The sequence below is a fragment of the Mustela nivalis genome, assembly GCF_964662115.1.
Source record: "Mustela nivalis genome assembly, chromosome: 5".
NCBI classification, from domain to species: domain Eukaryota; kingdom Metazoa; phylum Chordata; class Mammalia; order Carnivora; family Mustelidae; genus Mustela; species Mustela nivalis.
This window is the reverse complement of record NC_139024.1, coordinates 65,419,618-65,443,352: the sequence shown is the minus strand read 5'-3', so window position 1 is coordinate 65,443,352 and position 23,735 is coordinate 65,419,618. Positions and strand designations below refer to the sequence as shown.

The window sequence follows — 23,735 nt, the reverse complement described above, 5'->3', positions numbered from 1 at the left end:
TCATATGCAGACAACATTTTTAACAGGACATGGAAGAAACTATTAGAATGAACACAAATATTAGCCAGACAGAGGGGTTTTATTTTTTATTTACACTATTGTTTATTGGTTAAAATGTTAAAACTATGAGCATATATTGCTTTTATAGTAAAACAACTTAAAATCATTAAAAATTTTTTAAAACAGGAATTTTAACAACCTTCTTACCCAAATAAATGGATGACATAGATTCATGCTTAGGCTGGCAAAAATAAAGAGCCTAAGAAAATCAAGATCCAAAATACAAACACAAATAAACCAAGGCTATCAGCACTATTTTTTTTTTTTTTCAAATCTCGGTTTTTTTCCCTCTCCCTGATAGCACCAATATTCTTCCTTCTATTAGATGCAAATTTACAGCACCTCATGCTACAAATGTTCTGGAGTGAGCTTGAGGGAAGCATTCTCCTCTCACTCCCCTGCACCACAGGTCATCGCTGATGTGTCTGGGGACCTTCTGGCCTATCATGGAGAGTTGCCACCTCCAGCCCTGTGCCCGCCACCCACCCTGGGAGAGTCCGATGATGCCATCACCCACTGACACTGCAGTGAACTTGATGAAAAGCTGGAAGGTACCTGGCATGAGCAGCAACAGGGCAGGTGTGTTCCACTTGGAAGGACTTACAGGATTCAGCAGCTGCCAAGCTTTTAAAAAGGTATACTTTTACTTCTTATTCTATAGTTTGAATAGAGAAAATTTAAAGAAGAAAGAAAACTACTGAGGTTTCCTTTTTCCTTAAAAAGTACAGATAGTACAATTCTAAAAACTTGCACATGGAGATGAACACCGTGAAGCAGATATTCACAGGAATGTGAAAGCTGGTGTGACACAAACTGTGGCTGGCTGTGCGGAGGGCAGCTGGCCGTGCTACGGACTAGTATAAGGGATAAAAAAACATTGGTCAGACAACATGAAGGCCCAACTCTCAGCTAGGAGTCATCCTGAACAAAACTCCTACAAGTTCTCTGGATCTTGATTTTCTTATCCGTAAAATGAAGGGACTAACTAGAATCACTGCAGATGATATCTAGGGTTCCTTCCAGGTCACCAGTTCTGTCAGTCTAAGAACATAGGACCTTCCCCTCCCCAATTCTAGACATTTAACATAAAAGATTACTTTTCATGTTCTTCTTTTTAAACATATCTTTTATATGATAATAAATATGAAACTTGCTCTTGAAATTAAACATTTGATAGAATTTGTGGCAGGATCTTGATAAAATCAAACCATATATATCCTGATAAAGGAACTCAACTGAAGAAATGCAACTATGCCAGGTGCTAAGGAAGCCCAGTGACACACTTCTTAAGGGCTGGCTGTTGGCATCATGACTCAGAGTGAACCCAAGGCATTTTGATTACTTGGGACAACATTACTGTTTCTTCTTTTTATATAAGCAGAGATCATTCTTGATATTTTCCTGTAGAGAGAAGTCAAACATTATTTATCTACACACCTGGTAACTCCATCCCTAAGAAGAAAACCATGTAGGATTCTATTGTAACACATGGATTCAGACCAAGCAGATCAAATCATGCTCTTCAACAAAAGAGCACCTTAAACCTTAAAGGCCATTGGAGTTCCTTCTCAACCATGAGAACTTTACTACTCCTTTGCCCACATGGAGTCCTATCCTCTGCAACTTCCTTGCTTTACCTATTTTAAGTTCTAAAATGCTTTACATTGCATTTCTTGTAAGTTCCTTTAACTCTATTTAGAATTGGTGAGGGCAGCAGTGAGATTAGGGTCAAGATGGATATTTGAAGAATTGGTCCACTGGGATATAAATATAAAGGTATACATTAAATACAGAGATCAGTCTGTGAGAGGAAAAAGCATACAACACTAAAAAATCAACAAAGACTACGATGCAGTGAGTTCTTCTAAGTGGAGGAGGGGTGGCAGAGGTAGTGAGAACCAGGGACTCTGAGAAGCAGGTAAGAGGTCTCTGTCCACAGGGACATCAGGAAGAGGAAGGGGCAGTACCAACTTCCCAGGCAGACAGTAAGATACTGACCAAGTTTCTTGTAGCTCCTCCTCCAGCTGAGGCAGAAGGAGTTCAAGGCTACTGCACATAGACATGGGGGTTGAGTAACCCAGATTTGAAAGGTCAGCATGATGTGGAGTCAGGGATATCAGTAAGTCACTGTAAGTAAACGTTATGTCGGGGCGCCTGGGTGGCTCAGTGGGTTAAAGCCTCTGCCTTCGGCTCAGGTCATGATCTCGGGGTCCTGGGATCGAGTCCCGCATCAGGCTCTATGCTCAGCAGGAAGCCTGCTTCCTCCTCTCTCTCTCTGCCTCTCTGCCTACTTGTGATCTCTGTCTGTCAAATAAATAAAATAAAATCTTAAAAAAAAAAAAGTAAACGTTATGTCTTTCATAGCATCTCACACAGTTCTTGACACAGACTAGGAATATTGTGAGCTGTTACAATGAGTCCCTGTGTTAATGTTATAAATGCTTTCATTGCATTAAATGTCTTTAGGTTGTAAGTTTACAGCAGTATCTCCTTAAATTCTTAAATCTGGTGCTCACTTCCAAACAATGGATAATGTTACACATGCAACATGTGCCCAAATTCCTTAACAATCCTTTGAGCTGTATCCTCTGTTGTCCCCATACTGTCACAGGCAACCACTGCCATATGTCCTTGCTGTATTTGAAACTGGCGCTTTACCTAGAAACTTTTTTTTTTTTCCAGTTCTTTGTAGCACAGGCTATTTGTTCTCCCATAACCCAATCATGAACCCCAGGAATCTGGAGTTAACACTGGCCCCCTCTTAGCTCTCTGTTGCTAATTTTAGGTTATTATATTTTCTTTCTTCTTTTTTTTTTAAGGTAAACTCTATACCCAACAGGGGCTTGAACTCACAACCCCAAGATCAAGAGTTGCATGCTCTACCAACTGAGCCAGCCAGGTGCCTCACAGGCTATTATACTTTCAAAGCACTCCTCCTTGGATGCCTTGACACCTGCATAGACCATCTCTTATTTGTCTCTGTAGCTGTTACCTTCAGACCTCACAGTCACTCTAACACATAATGGTTCTCAATGTTGGCCACGCATTAAAACAATCTGGAAAGCTTTTGAAATCTACCCATGCTGAGCTCCCATTCTAAGCCAATTCAATTACTTTGTCAGTATAGGGACATGCCTCAGTATTGATTTTTTAAATTTCTTAGTTGATTTCAATGTGTAGTTGGGTGAGACACCAAGGACTTCAGCTCTTGCTTTCCCAGTGTCCCCTGCATTCCAACCTCTGCAACAATCCCAGAACTTGAAAATCGAAGAGTACAACCTGTCCACAGCTCTGGGTCCTAATTCCTTGGCCAGTTCAATTTGAATCATGTGTCCTTCAATAGCACTTCATCTCTTACACACACTCTGAATTTATCAGATCCTTGGGTTGCTGGACATCTGAACTATTAAATAAGCAAAAGTGTGTGCGGGCTTACAGACCAAAGTTCTGGCTTGTTAGCTTCTTTATGACACTATGCCTCCTCCAGGGTGTACGCAGCTTCCTGCAATCTTGCAGAGAATGCTGTTTTCTAAGGCGGCCAGTCTTCTGATTCCATGCCCTTTCCAATCTGGCGGGCCCTCTGTGGTGTGTCTGCCACCCCAGTGACTCTCTTAACAACACAATCATATCTTTTATCCTTTTGTGCTTCATCACTTTCCCAACTGCCCCAACTACCTATCATGCCAAATATGCCTTCTCTGCTGCCATGGCCAGGATGCTGAGCACTACTGAAGAAAAAAAGTCTAACTACACGGAATTATGCCTCTTACATTTTTAGGGCTCTCAGCACTACTTATGAACCTCTTTGTGTTCCAAATGAGTTCCTGCTCCTACTACCCTTACAGGTGCTCTATGGTTACTATTCTTCTAACTGCTTTGACTTCCACTTTTGAAGTGGACCTCCTGTATGTTTTGGAGGACATAACGGTATCTGTAATTTCTAGAGTTCCACTCTATCAACTTCTCTGTATCCCTCACTGACGTAGAGAGGCACTGCTCTAAGTTCAGCACTGCTGACATTTTTGGCCAGATAATCGTTTGGTGGGGTGGGGATTGCCCCTCTGCATTCTATACGGTTAGCAATATCTATGATTTCCACCCATCAGATGCCAGTAGTAGCCCGCTGCATGCATGTATTTGCAAAAACATCTCCAGACATTGCCAAATGTCTCCTGGGAGGCAAAATCACCCTAGGGTGAGAACCACTGTCGTAAGCCAAGACTAATTTATCAACCTGTCTTTCTGATAAAAACCTCTTGCTTCCGCCAAGATCCATGTGTGCTTTCTTTATCTATCTCCAACCTGAAACTGTCCATTGGTTTTGTCTCCTTAGAATATAAATTTCCATGTCACTCTGTATTTAGAAAGTCATTTCTAGGATGCCTGGGTGGTTCAGTCTGTTAAGTGTCTGCCTTGGGCTCAGGTCATGATCCCGAGATCCTGGGATTAAGCCCTGCATCAGCCTCCTTTCTCAGCGGGAGGCCTGCTTCTCCCTCTCCCTCTACAACTCCCTCTTCTCAAGCTCACTCTCTCTCTCAATAAATAAAATCTTAAAAAAAAAAAAAAAAAGTCATTCCTAGAAGTGTTTTGCCCACCAGTCACCATGTGACCTTTTTTTCCCCTCCAAGTGAAGCTCTGGGAATGACTTCCATGAGTTCACTTGCTGAGGCCCCACTGCACTCTTCAAAACTTGTCATGCTAGTATCAATCACTGATACTTCTGCACAGTGCCAGCATTCTCCTGATCACTAAATGGTCAGACAGACTAAATGACTGGCTGCCTCTGACACTACTGACTATACCCTCCTTGACCCTCTCTTGTCCCCTGGTTTCCAGAATACTTTTCTTCTGGTTCTTCCTTCCACTTCGATTATTTTTTCTTGATCTCTCCTCTTCTTCAGACTGTCCCTTAAATAACAGTGTTCATTTGGGATTCTGTCCTTGGCCTTTCTCTCAGAACTCTACAACATTTTTTTCTTCTGGGCTATCTCCTTTGTTACAAGCTTTAACTCTTCTGCTGTAATATACTAAATACACTAACTCTTCTCCATGTGATCTGAAGCCCTACCTTTTCTTAGATTCCAGTCCTGCATGTCAGACTCCCTAGGGAATATTTCTACAGACACCGCTAACAAATCCAGACACCTAAAGTGGAACTCATCACAGCCTCCTCCCTACCACTGCCTGTCTCTAGATCTCCAAATCCACATATCCTTATTCTTTTATTATTTCTGTGATACCATCATCTATTCAGTTGTATAATAAGCCAGGGCTTTAGCACAATCCTAGATTCCAATTTCTCTAATCATATCCAATCAATCATAAAATCCTGTCAATTATACTTATGTCCTCCTCTCCATCCCCACTAGTTCAGGTGTTTATATTTTATCTCAATGGTTTCCTAATGAATTTCCCTGACCCAGGTCTTAGAGACCTCTAATATAATCACTGTGTGGCCACCAGAATGTATTTTTAACATGCAAATCTGTCCATGTCACTCTCTGGACTACCTCTTCTAGGGGATCTCCTTTGTCTGAAGGATTTACAACCCAAACATCTCAGCAGAGCACACTAGGCTTTCCACGGCCTGGCTGTTATATTTCTCCCATCCTCTCCGTTAGCCCCTAAGATTTCCAAACAGAACTGTACCATACCACACCACACATTTCTCAAGTTATTCCCTCTGCTGGAATGTCTTTGTCTACGAATCTCTACCTAGCATATACTTTTTCATCCTGCAAGCCTTAGCTCAAGCATGATCCCCTCTGGAAACTCCTCCTGGACTTCCCAGGGTACAGTTAGAGGGTTTCTTCCTGGGTGTTTCTAACCCTAACCCAATGCATGGTGCACATATCTTTATTACAGTTCCTGCCACAGTCCGCTGGAATTGCCATAGTCTGTGGCTGTCTCACCCACTGGCCTGCAACCTCCTGATGGGGAAGTGCTTTGCCTACTCAATCTTGTTCCACTGAGGATCACAGAATGCCCAGCATGGAAATAAGCACTCAGTAAATACGGCTGAATGACCGGATGACACATGAGAGGTTCCACTGTCAAAACACTGTTGGGGGGACCACAACTGTATCATGACATGGAATTTGTACAAAAAAACGTACATCAGTTCAAGGAGTCAAGAAGTGAAGTCATTCAGCCTAAGGCAAGAGCTAACGTTACATAATAAAGTAAGTTTAACAGGTAATATATATGATGGTACAGTGCTTATTAAGTTTTTCTACCAAAGTAGCACCATCAACAAAAGAATACTGACTGATATCCCTGGGGGATCTGATGGCACAGGCTAGAAACGGGACATTTCTCTAGCTAATATATCCATATTCATTTTAACTTGAAAACATTTTTGAAGTACTTAGCAAGAGGAATGCTCCCGGAAAATAGAACCTACTTATTCTGTGGGCCCCAGGAACCTTTAGTGTTACTGTGTACCGCTCCGGGGGCACTGATGAGAGTGCCAGAACCACAGCTGCAGAAATAAGTGTCCGCTGGATACTGCACACACCTCAAGTCCCAAGTTTCAGTCTGGTTCCATGTCCCATCACTTAGGCTGTGACTTGGGGCCTACTTTAATCTCTCTGAGCCTCCTTGGTTTCCTTATCTGGAAAGTGGCTTTAATAATATTATGCTAATGATTATAAAAATAATATTTTCCTTATATATTCCATAATGGTGTCAATAGTCAAAGAAATAATAATGAAAGCCATGAAATATATAAGAATGAAAAATTAAGTAGTATTTTATACAGAGAGAGCAAAAATTAAATTCATGGGCGATCTATACTCTTGAAAACATTTACCTTTTGAGCAGCTGAAGAAGGTTTTTCCACTTTGGTTTTTTCCTTTGGGGTTAAAGGAGGGGATCGCTCCTTTATCTCTGGAGGCAGTTCTTGATATAATGCTGGAATTGAAAAAGGAGTGCATGTAATCAAACTCAGGAGTACTGAGCCAGGGGGGAAAATAAAATAGTAATGGAGAGGGGGCAGATATGAAACTAAAGATCTTGATATTCACTTACTTCATGTAACAATAAGCTACCTGGTACTTAGTGTTAAGGAGATCTATAGCTATGCACATTAGTTATTAAAAGAACATAATTTATGGTTAGGAAGTTTTCATCAGCAGGATTTCAGAAACAGAAAACAGGTCCTTTCCACTTATTATGCGGTCATGCAGAGACTTGCTTATTTTATCTCAATTCACATTCACCAGGAACCCGCCATATGCAAGGCTGTCTGCTGGGTACTGCTGGAGCTGACAGAAGATGATCAAAAGACAGTCTTTGCTCTCAAGGAGCTTACAATCTGGTTGGAGATAGTACGTTCACAAGTAAGTGCGACATACAGCACAATGTGACATTATTCTGAAGAGAGATAATAAAGACAGATTCTGATATGGATAGCAAATGTCCAGTGCAAGAAGTGGTAAGTGTGTCAGACTCTGAAGAACAGGTAGGATTTTGCCAGGCAGAAGTGTGGACAACGAATAATTTGGGAAGATGGTACAAAAGAAATGAGCACAGGGCTAGGGCTACACATAACCTTGAATTTGTTCACAGGGTTGAATTTGAGATTATATAATTGAGATACATAATTTGAGAATATATAAATACATAATTGAGATTATATAATAATAAAATATACATATAATTTATATAATCTTTTAATCTACAGTGTGGACTCTAAAAAGTTATATGGGAATTTTCAAGGACTAAAAAGAAAATGTGTTTCAGTGAAATGACAACCCTGGGCGACTCTCAATTGAGAGAAATTGGTAAAATACACCAGACTGAAATTCTACAACTATAAGATATATTAATTGGCTTTGTGTATGGGTTGATTTTATTAATGGCTTCCTTCATCTCTTATTGGAAAGGGTATTAGATGTCATTTAGTGAATCTGTTCATGTTTTTCTTTCTGGTGCCTTAAGATACAAAAGGAGTAAGTTCTTTATAATGATGGGGGGGAACTTCCATTGTGTTGGTCTCTTAGAGAACATGGCTTTTAACTGAACAGCTGGTAGAGATTCTGTTCACATCTATACACTCCTTTAGAGCATTTGCCTGGCATATTTGGCTTCAGATAAAGATAAAGGACAATTTCTCCTACTATTTCTTAGAGTGGAATACACTGCTGATGGTCTTTCCCCCCCTCCAATGTTAAAACTGAGCAGGTGAGTTTTTGTTAAATTCAGATTATAAAATAGGATAAAAGAGAAAAGAAGATAACCCCCGATGAAGTGAGAATTTCAAACATTATATTCTCAGGTTTTCTGAGAATTCTTTGTTTGTTCTGGCCTTTAAAAGCCTTTTTCAAGAAGCAGTGACTGATGCCAAAAGAAAGTATTAATTCTTCTGGGATACAATATGGAATTCTGGCAGTTGGGAGGATGATCACTACTTGAAACATGGAATTAATTTCTGCATGCAGCCACCAAGCAGCACTGCGGTATGCTATAGAAGTTGCACTTTGGTTATTATGGAAAAAAGCTAACTTTAGTGGATTTTTAACCCACTGTGGATAAAGTATCTACAGCTTCTCAAGATTCATAAGCTTAAGAGGTTATTTCTGCAAATTAACTAGATTCTAAAGTTAAAAATCTTGATACCATCCTCTCTAGACATACACACATCACCTTTATCCTGTCTAGGGAAAAAAAGAGTTTAAATGTTTCCACTCGTGTCTAGAAGAAACAACAACTCTAATATCCAGTTAAAATTACAGACATATTCTGGAGCCACTATGATTGCACAGGCAGCTCTCCTGATTTGGAAATGGAAGCTACTCCTGCTGCACTAAAGCTGCTGATGCAGTGAGAAAGCCATCACTGTGAAGGGGAGGGAAGAAACTGGGATATGTGAGGCAACCTGGAAGTGGCAAGTACTGAGCTTGTGAAAAATGACTGGGAATTAACTTGTCCTAAAATTTCTTCCTTCCACAATGCCTTAATTTTTCTCCATTACATATCCTCTTTAGAACATTAAAAGTAGCTTAGGAGCTATCAATAATTTAGTACTCAAAGAAGAATTACAACAGTGGCATGGAGGAAATGAAGATTTTTGTTATGAGGGAGAGAAGTGGGTAATTTTTGAGACACTTAGCACTTTTGAGGGAAGGAGTTTGCTGAAAGCAGCAGATAAGCTAAGGGAAAGAGCTGCAGGGACAGCGAGCCCTGGAGAGTGGGGCAGGGGGGCCCTGGGAAGTACCAGGGTGTTGACAGGGTGGTGGGTGCAGAAAGAGAACGAATTTCATCTGTGCCTAGCCCAGCACCCAGTCCCCATGGATGAAATTATTCTTCCTGTTTTCCTTCATCTCCTTTGCTTTCAAAATCTAGAACTTAGGTAGGAATCAATACTACTTTTGTTCAGCCAGTTTGGGTTAGATGGGGCTTTACAGACAAACCTGAAAGTCAACTGTTATTTATAATAATTTCTTCTTTGCGGAAACAAAAGACTTAATGATAATGATTCAAAAGGGAGTATTTTCAAGGCTGTCTAGACTACCTTTTAAACCAGAACTATACAATTTCAGTGTTTCTGGAAGGAAGCTTAAAGGTGACAGGGCTCAACTTCCTCATTCTACAGGAGGAAACTGAGGAGTATCGGTATTAGTGTCAAGTTTTCCTGACCCTTGAGTACTGGGCTTTCCTACCATACTACCGAGGGAACTGCCGATAGGAAGCATTCCTCTGAAGAAGCCCTGCTATACTTCTCCTCTTTCCTCAGTCTGTAAGCTATTTCATTTCCAGCTTCTCTGTTATCAGTTCTATTTGCACCTCTCAAGGCCTGAGAGTAAATGGACAGCTCTCACAACTCCCGTGTAGAATTTCTCCTCCAGCTTCTTTCTTCTCACAAATGGGAACTTTATTTACCCAAGAATGAAACAAACTACTGCAGGTTTGTTTCAGCAGGTTCCAGCTGGGACTAAGGTATGCAAAGTCAAAGAATTGGACTTGGGGAACTAGAGGTTCTGAAGGTGCCTGTTAACTGAGGAGCCGCTGTGGCCAGAGGAGAGCTGACACAACTGTGTGCAGAGCAGGGGGAGGGCGGAAAGGGCTGAAGAACAATGTCTCGGTAGCCAGACAGGCAGGGCCCCCAGAATGAGTCTGTGAAGCAGATATTCAAATCTCAGAATGGAGTAGCTTTCTCAAGCATTACTGCCCCCTCTTTTTATTTATTTATTTTTGCATCACGAGAATAAAAAGTGATACTCATTGGTAAACATAAGCAAAAGTTACAAAGCAAGTAAATTAAAGAGTAGCAAATGATAAAATCTTGGACTATCAGTTACACCATATTCGTAAACCAGGAAGGGAGCATAAAACTTACTTTCACTAGCCACATGATTAGCTGGAAAATAACCTTCCTGTCCCTTTCCTATGCTGCCATACCACCAGTCTTCATTATCTTTGAAAAACACTCGGATAATGTCTCCGCGATGGATGGTTAGTTCATCTGATCGATTCGCTGTGTAGTCATAAAGAGCCACTACCTACGAGAGAGATAAGACCACCACAGCTTTATCACAACTGTACCACAGAGAAAACCCCCAACATTCACTTCCTCTTGCAGAAGAGCAGCTGAAACCAAAGCAGTACTTTGGTAAGCCTGAGGCTGTCTCAAGGTTTGCTAATGGGATCAGGGGTGGTGGGAACACAGCAGGAGAAGCAAGATAAAAGACTGTGGGATTGAGAAATGGTTAAGTGCATTCAATACACTAAGATTAGCTTCAAAATAGCAGATGTTAATTTTTTTTTTTTACAAGTGAATTACTTGTGAAGCAAATAAAAAAAAGGCTCACACACCATTTACTTTCTTAGAATTTTTATACTACCTTCAGATCCCATTCTCCCATCTCTAAGCAGATGTATCCGAAAAAAAAATTCTTCAGAATGTCAACAATTTTATAAAAAGGAAAGAGCAATGAAACAACTTGATTACATAACTTCATTGTGATCACTGGGTTTAAGTTTCTTTTTAAGATATATTTCCTCCAAAACACATGCTCTTTGGTATTTTCTATCCATAATCTAAATCTTTTGACTACCTTTAAAACACTCTTAATAAGGTTATTTTCACTAGATACAAATTAAAGTGGTAAAGCCTTTCTATAAGAATTCTCTGTGTTGTACAGTAGACACTATATTTGATTTTTTTCTTTTCCAAAAAGTAAAATCAAAATGAATGAGTACACGGAAACTTAACAAATCCCTTATAGCAGTTACAAGGAAGACGCAGACCTTAATCTGTTTTATATGTCATGCATTGTATAATGTAGGACATAGTATGTGTGCTAAAGAGTAAACTACTTCTTTTCCTACTTAAATGGGATTTGAAAATTAATAGGCGGTGCCTGGGTGATTCAGTGTGTTAGGCGTCCTACTCTTGATCTTGACTCAGATCCTGATCTCAGGGTCATGAGTTCAAGCCCCACACTGAGCATGGAGCCTACTTAATTAAAAAAAAAATAAAAAAATAAAAAAAAATTAACAGGTTATACAACTATATATGTAATGGAAAATTATCATTATAATCCTTTGTATTTAGGTTGAGTACTCATTCACTTACTTAACAAGTATTTACTGAAATCCTAATGTGCCTAGTACAAGGCTAAGGCCTACATATACAATAAATAGGATTCTTTCTAGAAGGGTTAACTCATTTAGGCTCTGCAGGAAACAAAGGATAATCAGGAATTGGCTAGGTGAAGAGATGGAAAGTGTGTCTTGGGCAGACTGTACCACATGTGTGAGAGTCCAGGGAAGAGAAACCTACAATAGACAAATACGGTGGGAGCCTGAATTAGAGGTTTAAGAGCCTCACTAGCCAGGTGGGGGAGGTGAGGCTGCCGGGGTTAAGTAGGGGCCAGATCATGCACGCTACAGGAGCTCATACTCATACTACCAGCAATGGGAAGAGATAATGGTTTTATGTAGGAGATGCCATAAGAGTTCACAAAACTCTGGATGGTGCTTTTAAAATTAATTTACAGTATTTATTAACACATTAACCAGGAGATTTTAGTGGATAAATCTGGAAATACCTGCTGTCACTACCTGGTAAAAGAGCAGTAATAATAATTTAAGTCAAATGGTACAAATGCCATTCCAACTGTACTGTTTAGCACAGTCTGTAATTCACAATGCATTACTCAGGATATTGTTTCAAGTTTACAACTCTCTTATGACTTTGAGTGTATTGACGTCAAATCACTTATGTAACAGTGGAACTTTTAACTCTTCGCTTCCTTCTTTGGTCTCCAAACCATTTCTCCTTTATTCTTCTACCTGGTACTATCACAGAAGAAAGCTAATGAAAATGTTCTGAGTGCCTGCCACATTCTAGGTATGATGCTAGTGGCTTATACAGTTCTTATACAATCTGTAGGGCAATCCTGTCAGGGTATGAATTCTTATTTCAATTTCATAAATGAGAAATGTTATGCACAGAGAAATTTAGTAACTTACTAAAGTTAACTATGAGTTACACTTTTTTTTTTTCCTTCAAACTAAATACATGTATAGGACATCCCAGTCTAGAATCAAACATTGAAGAAGAAGCAGCAGAGGGGAAGGGAGGGGCAGAGATCCTAATCCCTCGTGAAAGATCAGACATTTTTTGGTGGCACTATTTAAGTGACTGATTGCAGAGAGGACCAGCAATCCTGGGCCACCAGCAGGTCTACTGTGCTCCTTTCAAGACACCTGAGACCCAGTCCCAGAAAACTGTAAGCATCCGCTGCTGCTGTTCCTCATCCTAGCTCTGTACATGGAAATAGCACAACTCTGATGAATCTTACAGAAGTAGAAAGGCTGTGTGCACTTATTTCTCTGAATAAGTGCTGAGGTAGCTGCTGGGAAGAAGAGTACAAGAGATTCAGCTTAGGCAAGAGAATCATTCAGGGAGTTCCACATCAGGCTTGTGTCCTTCCGCGGATTTTGATAATGTGGAATTCATCAAACTGGAGTCAGAAAACCTTTCCTGAATTGTCTACCAGGGCCGGATGATAAGTTACTTCAGAGGTACAGGGGTCCAAAAGATGTAAAGATTCTACATTTCCATTTTCCAATTAAATTATCCATGGACTGCCCTCCTCATATAATCAAATCTAGCACACCAGTTCTACATGGCTTTCCAGTCCTGGTAAATACGTTCCACCCTCTACATCCCTGTTGTGGACTGAATTGTATGCCTCCCTTTCCCCTTCCTCATCCGCTCACCCCCCCTCCCTGAATTCATAGGTTGACGCCCTCATCAGGTGCTGTATTTGGAGAGAGGGCCTTTAAATAGATACTTAAGGCCAAATGAGCTCATATGCGTGGGGCCCTAATCCAACAGGACTGGTGTCCTTACAAAAAAGAGGAAGAAATAGCAGGAGCACATGTGCATGAGGACACAGGAGGACATTTTGAGAAAGCAGCTGTATGTAAGCCAAGGAGAGGTATCAGAAGAAACTGACCCAGCTGGCTACTTGATTTTGGACTTCTAGTTTCTAGAACTGTGAGCAAATACATTTTTGTTGAAGCCCTCAGTTGATGGTACTTTGTTACAGCAGTCCTGGCAGACTAATACAGTTCTACAGCTGGATGGTGTTGGGCAATCACTCACTACGGCCTGTCATGGCACCGCAAATGGCCAATACTTCACTTCCAGCTATTTTGGGTCCTTACCAGCTTACAGTACTGCATCCAACACCATAATAGTATTATTTCCTGATGCAGAAACAATGAATGGCCTTGTCACCAATATCCTCAGGAGGGAGATAGCTGGGGAGGCTACATCTCTCAAAGCAAAGGAAGTATTTGGAGAATCTCATCCTCATACCATTACTGACATGAAAGTGCAAAACTGCTATACAGTGAGGAATCAGTGTGCTTCACATGCCAAGTCTACATTATGGCAGTGGAATTATAACCATTCCCTTCCTCATACTGAAGGTACAGCCATGTGGCTTATGATAATCTGCTTTACATTCCAGTGTGTGTTTTCATCCAATATGCCATCTTCTCATTTGAGGACTACTTACTCTCTTCTGAGCATCTTAGTATACACAGTAAACTTCTCTGCTTGTTTTGATTTGCAGTGGATTCTGTATAAATTGTCTTCCCCATCTCCAATTACACTTTGTTATAATCTCACTGTTTCAGAGTAAAGTAAAGCTCCATAAAAAAGTTGGGAGGGGTGCCTCGGTGGCATAGCTGGTTTAATGTCTGACTCTTGGTTTTGGCTCAGGTTGTGATCTCAGGTTCCTTAGAGAGTGCCCCGCATGGTGCTCTAAGCTCAGTCTGCTTGGGATTCGCTCTCTCTCTCTCCTCCTCCCAGTCATGCTCTCTCTCTCTCAAATCAATCAATCAATCAATCAATCAATTTTAAAACAAAAACCAAAAAATGTTGGGAGACACAATCCCATCAAGAGGTGTGTTTTAAATTAATCCTGCATCTATATTTTCTCTGTCTTCTGGTAGCTCTTGTCATTAGTCTTGACCATTCTTGTGATGAGTATCTTTTACAACATACCACACAGTGTTCTGGAACTTACATGACAGAGTATCTTTGGCAAGATCTTTGAGCTGACAGAGGAGTTATGACATCTTTCTGCAAAATAAGTTTAAAAGCATTCATTTACGTGCCCATCCTGGTAATGACAGGTCTGGGAAATGGTCAAATTTTGTCCATGATTCAGATAGAGTCAGAGTTCCTTTTTCTCATAGCCAGCCAAACTGCTTGGGTGCAGGCATGAGGGAGGTGCCATTGTGGGTTTTTTGTTTTGTTTTTTTAATTAGTTAATTAATTTCTTGATGTTCATTTTTCAGTCTTCCAAGCAGTGCTTGCCAAAGACAATTTCTTGGTTTAATAAAGCAGAGTCTGTCAGGTTGTTTTAAGAGATTTAGGTGAATTCCTCTTTATATTATCTTCTGAGAGATTTTTCATGATTATTGTTGTCTCTGAAGAAGTGTCAATGGTTCTTGAAACCAGTGTACTGAAGGAACATTAACCAGTATTTTTCAGCAGCAGAGATTTCTTGCAACTTTGTCTCTAAAATAATCAAAGAATCAATATTCATAATGGTTCCAAGTCATTCAACAGGCTAAGTTATGTTGAATAAACTCAGACACCTGAGTACTTTCTCCTCTCTGATTGCCCCAGCTGACTCTCTGGTCACTGGGGAACTTCTTTGTGCTAGGCTGCAGCCAATGTGCATCTGGATCCCATCACCTTCCCTCTGCTTTCTTCCTTCCTTAACTTGATTTCTGACTTCCCACCTCTAAATACTCTTGAAAGAATGAACTTCTCTTGTTTTAAGCCATACCATATTTATGCTAATTTGTTATAATAGCCCTAGAAAACTAATATATGTGAATTTTACTTTGGGGAATGTTGGATTTTCTTGTACTCCCTTAAAGAGTATAAGACCTTTGTACTTGTACAAAGTGTTGGACCTTTTTCTGGCATGTAGTTACTTGTTAGTTTTGTTAGGGAACCTGGACTGGATCCTGATGGAAGAACCAAGGGGCACTCAGAGACTTTGGACAACTGGAGGTTTTTTTTTTAACACTGGTGGGCTCAGAGGAGAGTGTTCTCCAAAGGTCTGACACCCCCCCGCCCCAGCACAAGCAGGGAGGGTAATTTATACCCTTCTACTTCTGCATACTTGGTACTTTTGACATGCATGCGGGAAACTGGGTAGGGAAAAAGAACCTGAAAGGGCTTTGAGATAGGAACTGGAATTCCCTTGCTGCTTTAGTTTGTTATCTTAGAGTACAGTTTTCCCCTTATCAGTTTTCCCCTTTCCAGGTTTGATTTTAAGTTGGTTAGAGTGGATTAGGGAGGATTTTAGTCTAGGGCTCAGTAACCCCCACTACCAGGATGTGACCCTCCTGATAATTCTACTTGATGCCCACATATTATAAGGTTTTTTTCAACCTGGCTGTCGGGAATATGAATTGTTCCCATTCTCTGTGTAGCCTACTAATTCCTGATGGTTCTTTCCTTATGGAGATTTATCCCAAACATGGGCACATCAGTACTCAGCCAAAGACTTATTAAGGGTACTTTTATGGTTACTGGCAGGATTATGACCAATTAATGTAAGGTGAAACAAAAAAGTAACATCTCAGTAATTGTTATTTATTTATTTATTTATTTTTGCCAGATGCCTTGGTACAGTTAAAAGCACAGTAACTAAAATATGTAGTTTTAGTGCTCATGATAAAGGCACTTACAACCTATTATATTTTTCGCATTCCTTAAGAAAGCACATTAATCTTTTATAGAGAAATATTTAAGTTACATAAGCCTAACTTGTGCACAAGTGATAATATGACCTTTTCTTTTTTTTTTAAATTTTATTTTATGTATTTTCTCCTCATGAATGGCCCTCTCCTCTATCCTTAGAGTGACCTCTGGCTGTGTGGCTGGTCTTGTGATTTTTACCACTCTGGGTAAACAGAAAGCGACTCACATGCTCTTGAATGTTCTTAGAATTATTGGAGCAAAGAGAGCAGATATTTCTTTTCGCAGATTCCGTAAGGATTGTGCAGAAATGGGTATGGTTTAAGCCAGGCAGCTCCACTTACAGCATTGTTTTTTTATGTAGTTACAATGTGATGGGACTGCAGCTTTTTAAAACTTTGAAACAGCCTGAGAGACGTAACTGCTACCTGAAACAAAATATTTATAATAGTTTGTGTCTCAGATGCTGTTTCTTACTGCTTGGACATTTAGGAAACATTCTTAATGAATCTGTAAATCTCTGAGGACAGGGATCCTGCCGACCCCTCCCCCTACCCTCCACTTCTTTTCAGTTGTAAACTTCTTCATAGAAGAGGTCTTAGGTACAGCTGTAGCACTTCAACTCAAACAACAGTTTATACATCTTGATTTTTTTGTTGTTCGTTTGTTTTGTTTTTTCTTTTTTTAACTGTGTATTTCTTTGGACTTAAAATGGCTATGACAGCCTCATCACAGTGTTTTCAACCCTTTCTGGGTTAAAGCTGAACTTTCCATCTGTCAGCGCCTGTCTTCTTTGCTAGTTTCTGTCCTTGTTCTACAAACACAGGTTTTTCTTTTATATTATTCAGTCTTGCTAAAGCTTTGGGATCACTTTACAGATCAGTCTGAGTTCCTGTTAAATGAGGCACATTTAGTGTGTATTCCCTAAGTTCTGGTACCTATTTCTCCTTCACATTTTTTTTTTTTTTAAGATTTTATTTATTTATTTGACAGAGGGATCACAAGTAAGCAGAGAGGCAGGGGGAAGCAGGCTCCCTGCTGAGCAGAGAGCCCAATGCAGGGCTTGATCCCAGGACCCTGAGATCATGACCTGAGCAGAAGGCAGAAGCTCAACCCCCTGAGCCACCCAGGTGTCCCTCCTCCTTCACATTTTGAAGTGAGGCTACAGAGCAGCAAAGGAAAACAGAAACTGGATAAGCTAAAGGCCTCAGACAACCATAGTCCTCCTGTCTGATCACACTTGTTGTGTCAGAGTCTCATAAGGTGCTGCCTGCTCTGCAGATGGTAGGCCCCACTGGCTCAGGAAGGTGTCAGTGGCACAGAGCTCAGGAGTAAACTTGCCCAGCACCCTGTCTCACTGAGCACCGTGCACTTGAGCATTGGTGTGCCAGCTCACCAGCCAAGCTGCAGCCAGCCAGCCTCCACGTTAGGCCCTCTTTCCTGCCCTGGCTCTGCCTGCCCACTGCCCCCAGTAATTACTTAACAAGTAAAATAAGCTTTAAGAAAGCCTCATTCCTCAATAACATCAATTACAGAATATTTGATCATTATTATGAAAATAGAAACAAGGAACAGATTAAAAAATGTTAGCAGGAAACCAAATTTGACAACAAATTCTGAATTGCACAGAAGGGCATTACTGAATATCCAAAGACTAAATACTTTTCTAAGAGTGACACTGGACCTATATTTTACTTCATGCAAGGAGTAAAGAAATATACAGCCCTATTAAGCATCATGTGCTAAAATATACATGATCTCTTATGATTATTTCCGTAAGTACTGTGTAAGATACCCAAAAGATATTTATAAAAAAGACACCAAGAAAAAAAAAAAGACACTAAGGTCCTGTTATTTTGAACTGATCTTATCTGGATAATAATAATAAATTAAGAAAACAGAGATAAAAAAGTAAATAATTGCACAAAGTTTATTGTTTCTGTACCAAACTATCTGTTTCTATCCTGCTATATAATGTGAACTTTATATACACTTCATCAGACAAATATTTGAAAATATTTGATCCAAATACCTTCTGGTAAAGTAACTAGGGTAATGGAAAGAATACTAAAGTAGGAATCAAAACTTTGAGTTTCCAGTCCTGTTTGGGGCATCCAAGGCTGAAGCATACCACAAAAACACACACTGGATGTCTGTAGATGAAGGGGTGTGGGCCTGATGCTATGTATGTATATGGTATACCCTCCAGCTTTAAAAGTCTCTTATACCAGGCACTCCAATAACTATACTAAAAGAAGAGCATTCATAGATTTTAAAGTAAATTCAAAATATTAATTTGTTGGGTAATAGTGTAACTGTATAATTTGTGATCATCCATGAATTGGAAAAGCTTGTTTGCTGCAAAACTACAGAGGATAAGCCTCCTGGTAATAAATAAAGAACAATGACAGTAAAACATTTCTTCTGAATTAACATTCGGAAATACTACTTCTTTGACAAGTATGAATGGCTTGACCTTTGGACTTCAGAAATAAAGCTACTCATTTTATACAATGATTAGTATTCACTTAAAATGTTTCTTACTGGAAATCTAATTTATATATTTTGTTATAGTGAATCTTTAGTGCTTCATTTGAAAAGGCTCCAAAATGTATCTTTTTGTTGAGATGTGTTTTAAAAAATCAAGAGAATGATGCAAATTTTTTTGGACTAGACTACAGATTTTTGTTTTGTTAGTAAAGAAAAAAATGACACTGTACTTTAATTTTCCTTCTTGGGAGGGATAGGAAAGGAAGAATTATGAATCACTGGTTTAGATTAGGGTCCCAAAAGTGTGGTCTCCAAACCAGCAACAGCAACATTACCTGAAGTTTGTTAGAAATGCTAATTTTTAGGGGGAGGAAAAAAAAAAAAGAAATGCAAATTCTTGGGCCCCATTCCAGAGCAATTAAAATCATACATTCTGGGGATGGGCCCAGGAATCTGTGTTTTAACAAGCCTTCCAGATGATTCTAACATACCTAAAGTTTATTTAGTTAATACTTTATTTCAATGATCTACTTTATAAAACATGCATACTTGTTTTTTGCACATATCAAGTATGCAACTGAATGGGTAAGAAATATAAAGCCAAATCTTTTAACAAAGTGTTATTGGCAAAACTTAAAAAAAAAAAAAAAAAAAAAGTGAACCTGTTCCTCCTTTCCTATTATTTTTACTTATGTCACTTAGCTTTCCTCTTGTCTTGCTGAAATGTTGACTAGCTCCAGATTTGAGTAATTTAACATCTATTTTGTCATCTTATCAAAAAGCACATGCTCAAACTGCAACTACGAGTCAGGGCAAATATTTCTTAGGTTTCCCTACAATCTCTTGAGGATTAGTAAAACTTTTAAAATAGAAAAATAAGCACAATTGAAAAATCAAATCTGTTCATCTGGCAATAATTATGACATCCCTACTATGAGTGAGCTACTCTTACAGGCTAGGAAGACAGCAGGGAACCATACCAAAAAAGATCCATGCTCCAAGAGAGCTTATGTTTTATTGCATGTTTCATTGTTTTTGGTCTGGTAGCTCTTTTCCGAAAAGGGATATTCTTAGTATTTGTAAAAGTTACTCTTCTGTTTATCTACTTTCAAGTTGCTGATACATAGTACCAGGGTATATGCTCACATTAAATTCTAAAATAATAATTTATAATTCCTTCAGAAAAGGATGATGAATTTCTTTAAATTCTCTTAATAAACCATGAGCTATGAGTAAATAAAAAAGTATTAGTAAGAAAGAGCTAGATGCAGATAACACATCTAAACAAAAATAAATTCAAGTATTTGCAAAGAACATATTTATGAACAATTTATAGACACAGTTTTAGTAGTTATAAATTTTATACTCCATGGTTTAAAGAGAGTGTTTTATAGAGATTATAGATAGAGATATATCCCTTATGATAAGTGAATGTTCTTCCTTTACTGTACCGCATTTATTACTTGGTTTTATCTATGTGTAGATGCTGCTTTCCTGGCCAGGTCTTTTCATAAGTCATAGAGCTGTGAGAGGTAGTAAAAGAATTTTTAAAATACTGAAACATGAAAATTTATAAATATTAAAATGAAAAATGTATAAACTTGTGAAGACTATAGAGACAAACAGATAAATGTTAAAAACTTAAAAATAAATATAGATAAATAAGTTAGGAAACGGTCTTCAAATAGACCTGTATTGCAAAACTACTTAGGAAAAGTCTTTTCTAAACTTGAATAGGCATGTACAGGAACTCAAAAATGTCTAAGTGAGCTGCAATTTCCACTGTTTTTTTTTTTTAGAGTGAACTACAGGTATACATCTCTGTGCTTAAACACCCACTATAGGGATAATAGACATATTACTTAAAAGTAATGTAAGGTCTGGAGACAAGTCTTTTGAGAACGAAATTTAAATCTCTTTTTGATGCTTAATGTCATCTTCAAGATTTTCTGGTCACCAACCCTAACTTTAAAGAGTTGCAGTCCTTGATATTACAGAAACTTTTGAGAACTACTTAAGAGCACCCCTAAATACATTTGTTAAATTTATTAACAGAACTCATTCAAATTATAAGCAATTTCTAACAATATGAATTAATTGATATCTCGTTCATATAATAAATATCTCAAGTGTATGCTATATATACGGCAGTGTACACAGTATGGGAAAGACAAAGAAATGCAGCCTATGGTTCTTGACCTGAAAATGCTTAGAATAAAATTAAGAAAAACATACTGTTCCAAGCATTATATACTATAAATCTTTATTTTTAAAGTTTAGCAGAAATTAATATATTTATAAGAATCTGCTTTGTTTATGATATATTTTACATAAAAACAACGCTACATTTATATGTCTTAGTCTTACTCAACCAAGGTTTTAAATGTATTAGTTCTAAAGCAAGTATATAAATCTCAGTTTGGGTCATTTCTCAGCATCGATATACATTTACTGTTATTTAATAATCTGCTATGCTATAGGTATGTATGTATTCATCTAGCTATATCCAGAAATATGTGTATCTACCATTTATTTAATATTTACTACATGCCAGGGATGTGAAAAGCACATAGGGTATATATGCATAATCCTTTTTAAAAAAAATTTTAGAGAGAGCAAGCAAGCGCATGAGTAGGGGGAGGGGCAGAGGGAGACAGAATCTCAAGCAGACTCCCCACTGAATGTGGAGCCTGAAGTGGGACTTGATCTCACAACCCTGATCATGACAGGAGTTGAAACCAAGAGTTGGACACCCAACTGACCGAGCCACCTAGGTGCACAAAATGCATATTCTATGCATGTGTGTGTGTGTATTTGTAAACATACACACACATTCATAACCACCACCGTATTTAGTATTTATTATGCTTTTAATTTCTTTAATTACAAACTAAAATAATTTTTATTTGCCTAAATCACAGACTGGAAGATTCTAGATAGTAGTAGATCTATTTTCTCCTAGCCTATGATGGCCCTCTTAGCGCAGTGGGCAGTGTGTCAGTCTCATAATCTCCTAAACCTATGCTTCTAATCTGTAAATTTACATATTTAATTTTGAAGTTAGAGGCCTTCATGGAACCAAGTAAATATGAGGCTGCTTGGTTCACTGTGACTTTCCTTAGGGTTATGCTGAAAGGAAGGTGTTAAAAACTTGGTATTTCTATAAAAGAAGGTACTTGAAGAAGATCATCAAAACATTTTCTTTATATTAGCTTCTTAGTCACAATTTGTTGAGGTCAATGAACTGGGAAATTAGGTGGCAAACTGAAATTGGGCTAACGTGACAGCTTATATATGTATCTTAACATGTGTGCCCATCTGATTACTGCAGTTTATATTTAAGGGTGGAGGGAATTACTAAAATGACTATAGGCAGAGTTAGTTAGGAAAGACTTTGCAAAAGAAACTTGAGTAATCAGTTTATAAATGTAAAGAGAGAAGCTTTTCAGGTTGCTAATAGCTAGACATCAATAATTCACTGCTCATCTTAAGCACTGATGCTCATCTATTTCCAATTCTAATGTCAATCCAAATATTGTAGGGAAAGCTCATGTACACACATGTGAACATTTGGTTTAGTGGGGAAGAAGATAAGAATAACAGAAAGATATGAAAAAGATTAATGGGAAACATCCCTACATTACTATATAATTTTAATTGTGTAATGTATGGAGATGTATACATATAAGTAAGACACTATAAAACTTACCAAACAGTATTTCAAATGGAAAAACAAGAATTGGCAAATAGAATTTTAAAGATGCAAATGGAAAACTTGAGCTTATGAACAAATGAGTAGAGAAGCACTTTTGGAAAGGGGGAGAAAATCTGGCTCTTCCAAAAGGCAAGAATACTGACAAAAAATGGTCAAACCTAACTTTTTAAGAAGTCTGAATATTAGCCAAAGCACTACAACAATCCAAGGATCATGTAATCACAAAAACCCCAGATGAATCTTGGCAAACACTGCAAGATTTGTGGAGTTTTAACCTGTCCCATTCCCATTAACCTCTTGCCAGCTCTATGGCAGCCTTGAAAACAGACTCACAACTATGGTAACCAAAACCTAGCAGGCTAGCAGTGACCAGATAGCACATAATAGGCTCAAAGTCTCCAAAGTCCTATATTCAGAGAAGTACCACTATATGACCTACATGGCAGCTCCTGAAAAGTCTGTCAAGTTCCATTCTCTGGGCTTGTCTTTACATGGTGTGACTCAGAGCCAGCAGTATGTACAGCTGTATCCTGAGGGCATTTGTCAAAAACAAAGAGTGGCAACTTAGGTGATGATATGAGTTAGGACAAATAAGGAACTGGACAAAAAACCTGAAAGACAAAATTGGGAAATGACATGTCTATAGGATACTCTGAAAACCTCTAACATTCCTGGAAACCTAGAAGGCCATGGGCATGTGCAGGACTGTGTGTATGCCCAGAGAAGGCTCTAATTTTTCATCTCTGGTTAACCTTGATAGTTTTTGCAAGCAGAAAGTGAAGTGTAAGTGAGGCAGAGTTATAAGCTGCCTATTGAAGCAATGAAAACAAATCCCAACACACACACAGAACCCCTTGGAAAAGGCTACAGAACTTAGTTCCAGGCATTTAAGGAAATTTCTATCCAACCATTAACTGACCAAACAGACACCTCAGTGGTCAAACAACACAAAAAATACAGACTTTATAATATAGAATTACTCCAGGAAAGTCACCAACTAAATAAATATTAACAGTAACAATAACAAAAATGACATGCCATGGGGAGCAGGTGTAGAAAATCTAATTTCCAGATGTGCCACATTATACCATTTCATATGTCTAGTTACCAACAAAAAATTATGATACACAAAAGGGAGCAGTAAAGTATAACCATACAGCGGAATTAAATAAGTCAACAGAAATTGTCTCTGAGGAAGCCCAGACATAGATTTACTTGGTTAAACAC

The 23,735-nt window shown here is 38.7% G+C and overlaps 1 protein-coding gene across 8 annotated transcripts in view; it reads right to left on the bottom strand.

Annotated features, from left to right (window-relative positions):
• Positions 1-23,735, bottom strand: part of AHI1 (Abelson helper integration site 1) — a 212,151-nt gene that overhangs the window by 37,169 nt on the left and 151,247 nt on the right. For 2 of the 8 annotated variants that reach the window (XM_082731093.1, XM_082731094.1), the window contains exons 22-23: positions 10,400-10,562; positions 6,872-6,972 (exon numbers count right to left, since the gene is read on the bottom strand). The exons of 2 other annotated variants lie outside the window; for them this stretch is intronic. In XM_082731093.1, coding sequence (XP_082587219.1) covers positions 6,872-6,972; positions 10,400-10,562 — 264 coding nt within the window. Of the gene's footprint in view, positions 1-6,871; positions 6,973-10,399; positions 10,563-14,609; positions 15,107-23,735 lie in introns of those variants that run through there. 4 more of the 8 variants (XR_014311910.1, XR_014311911.1, XR_014311912.1 and 1 more) reach the window with 4 other exon arrangements.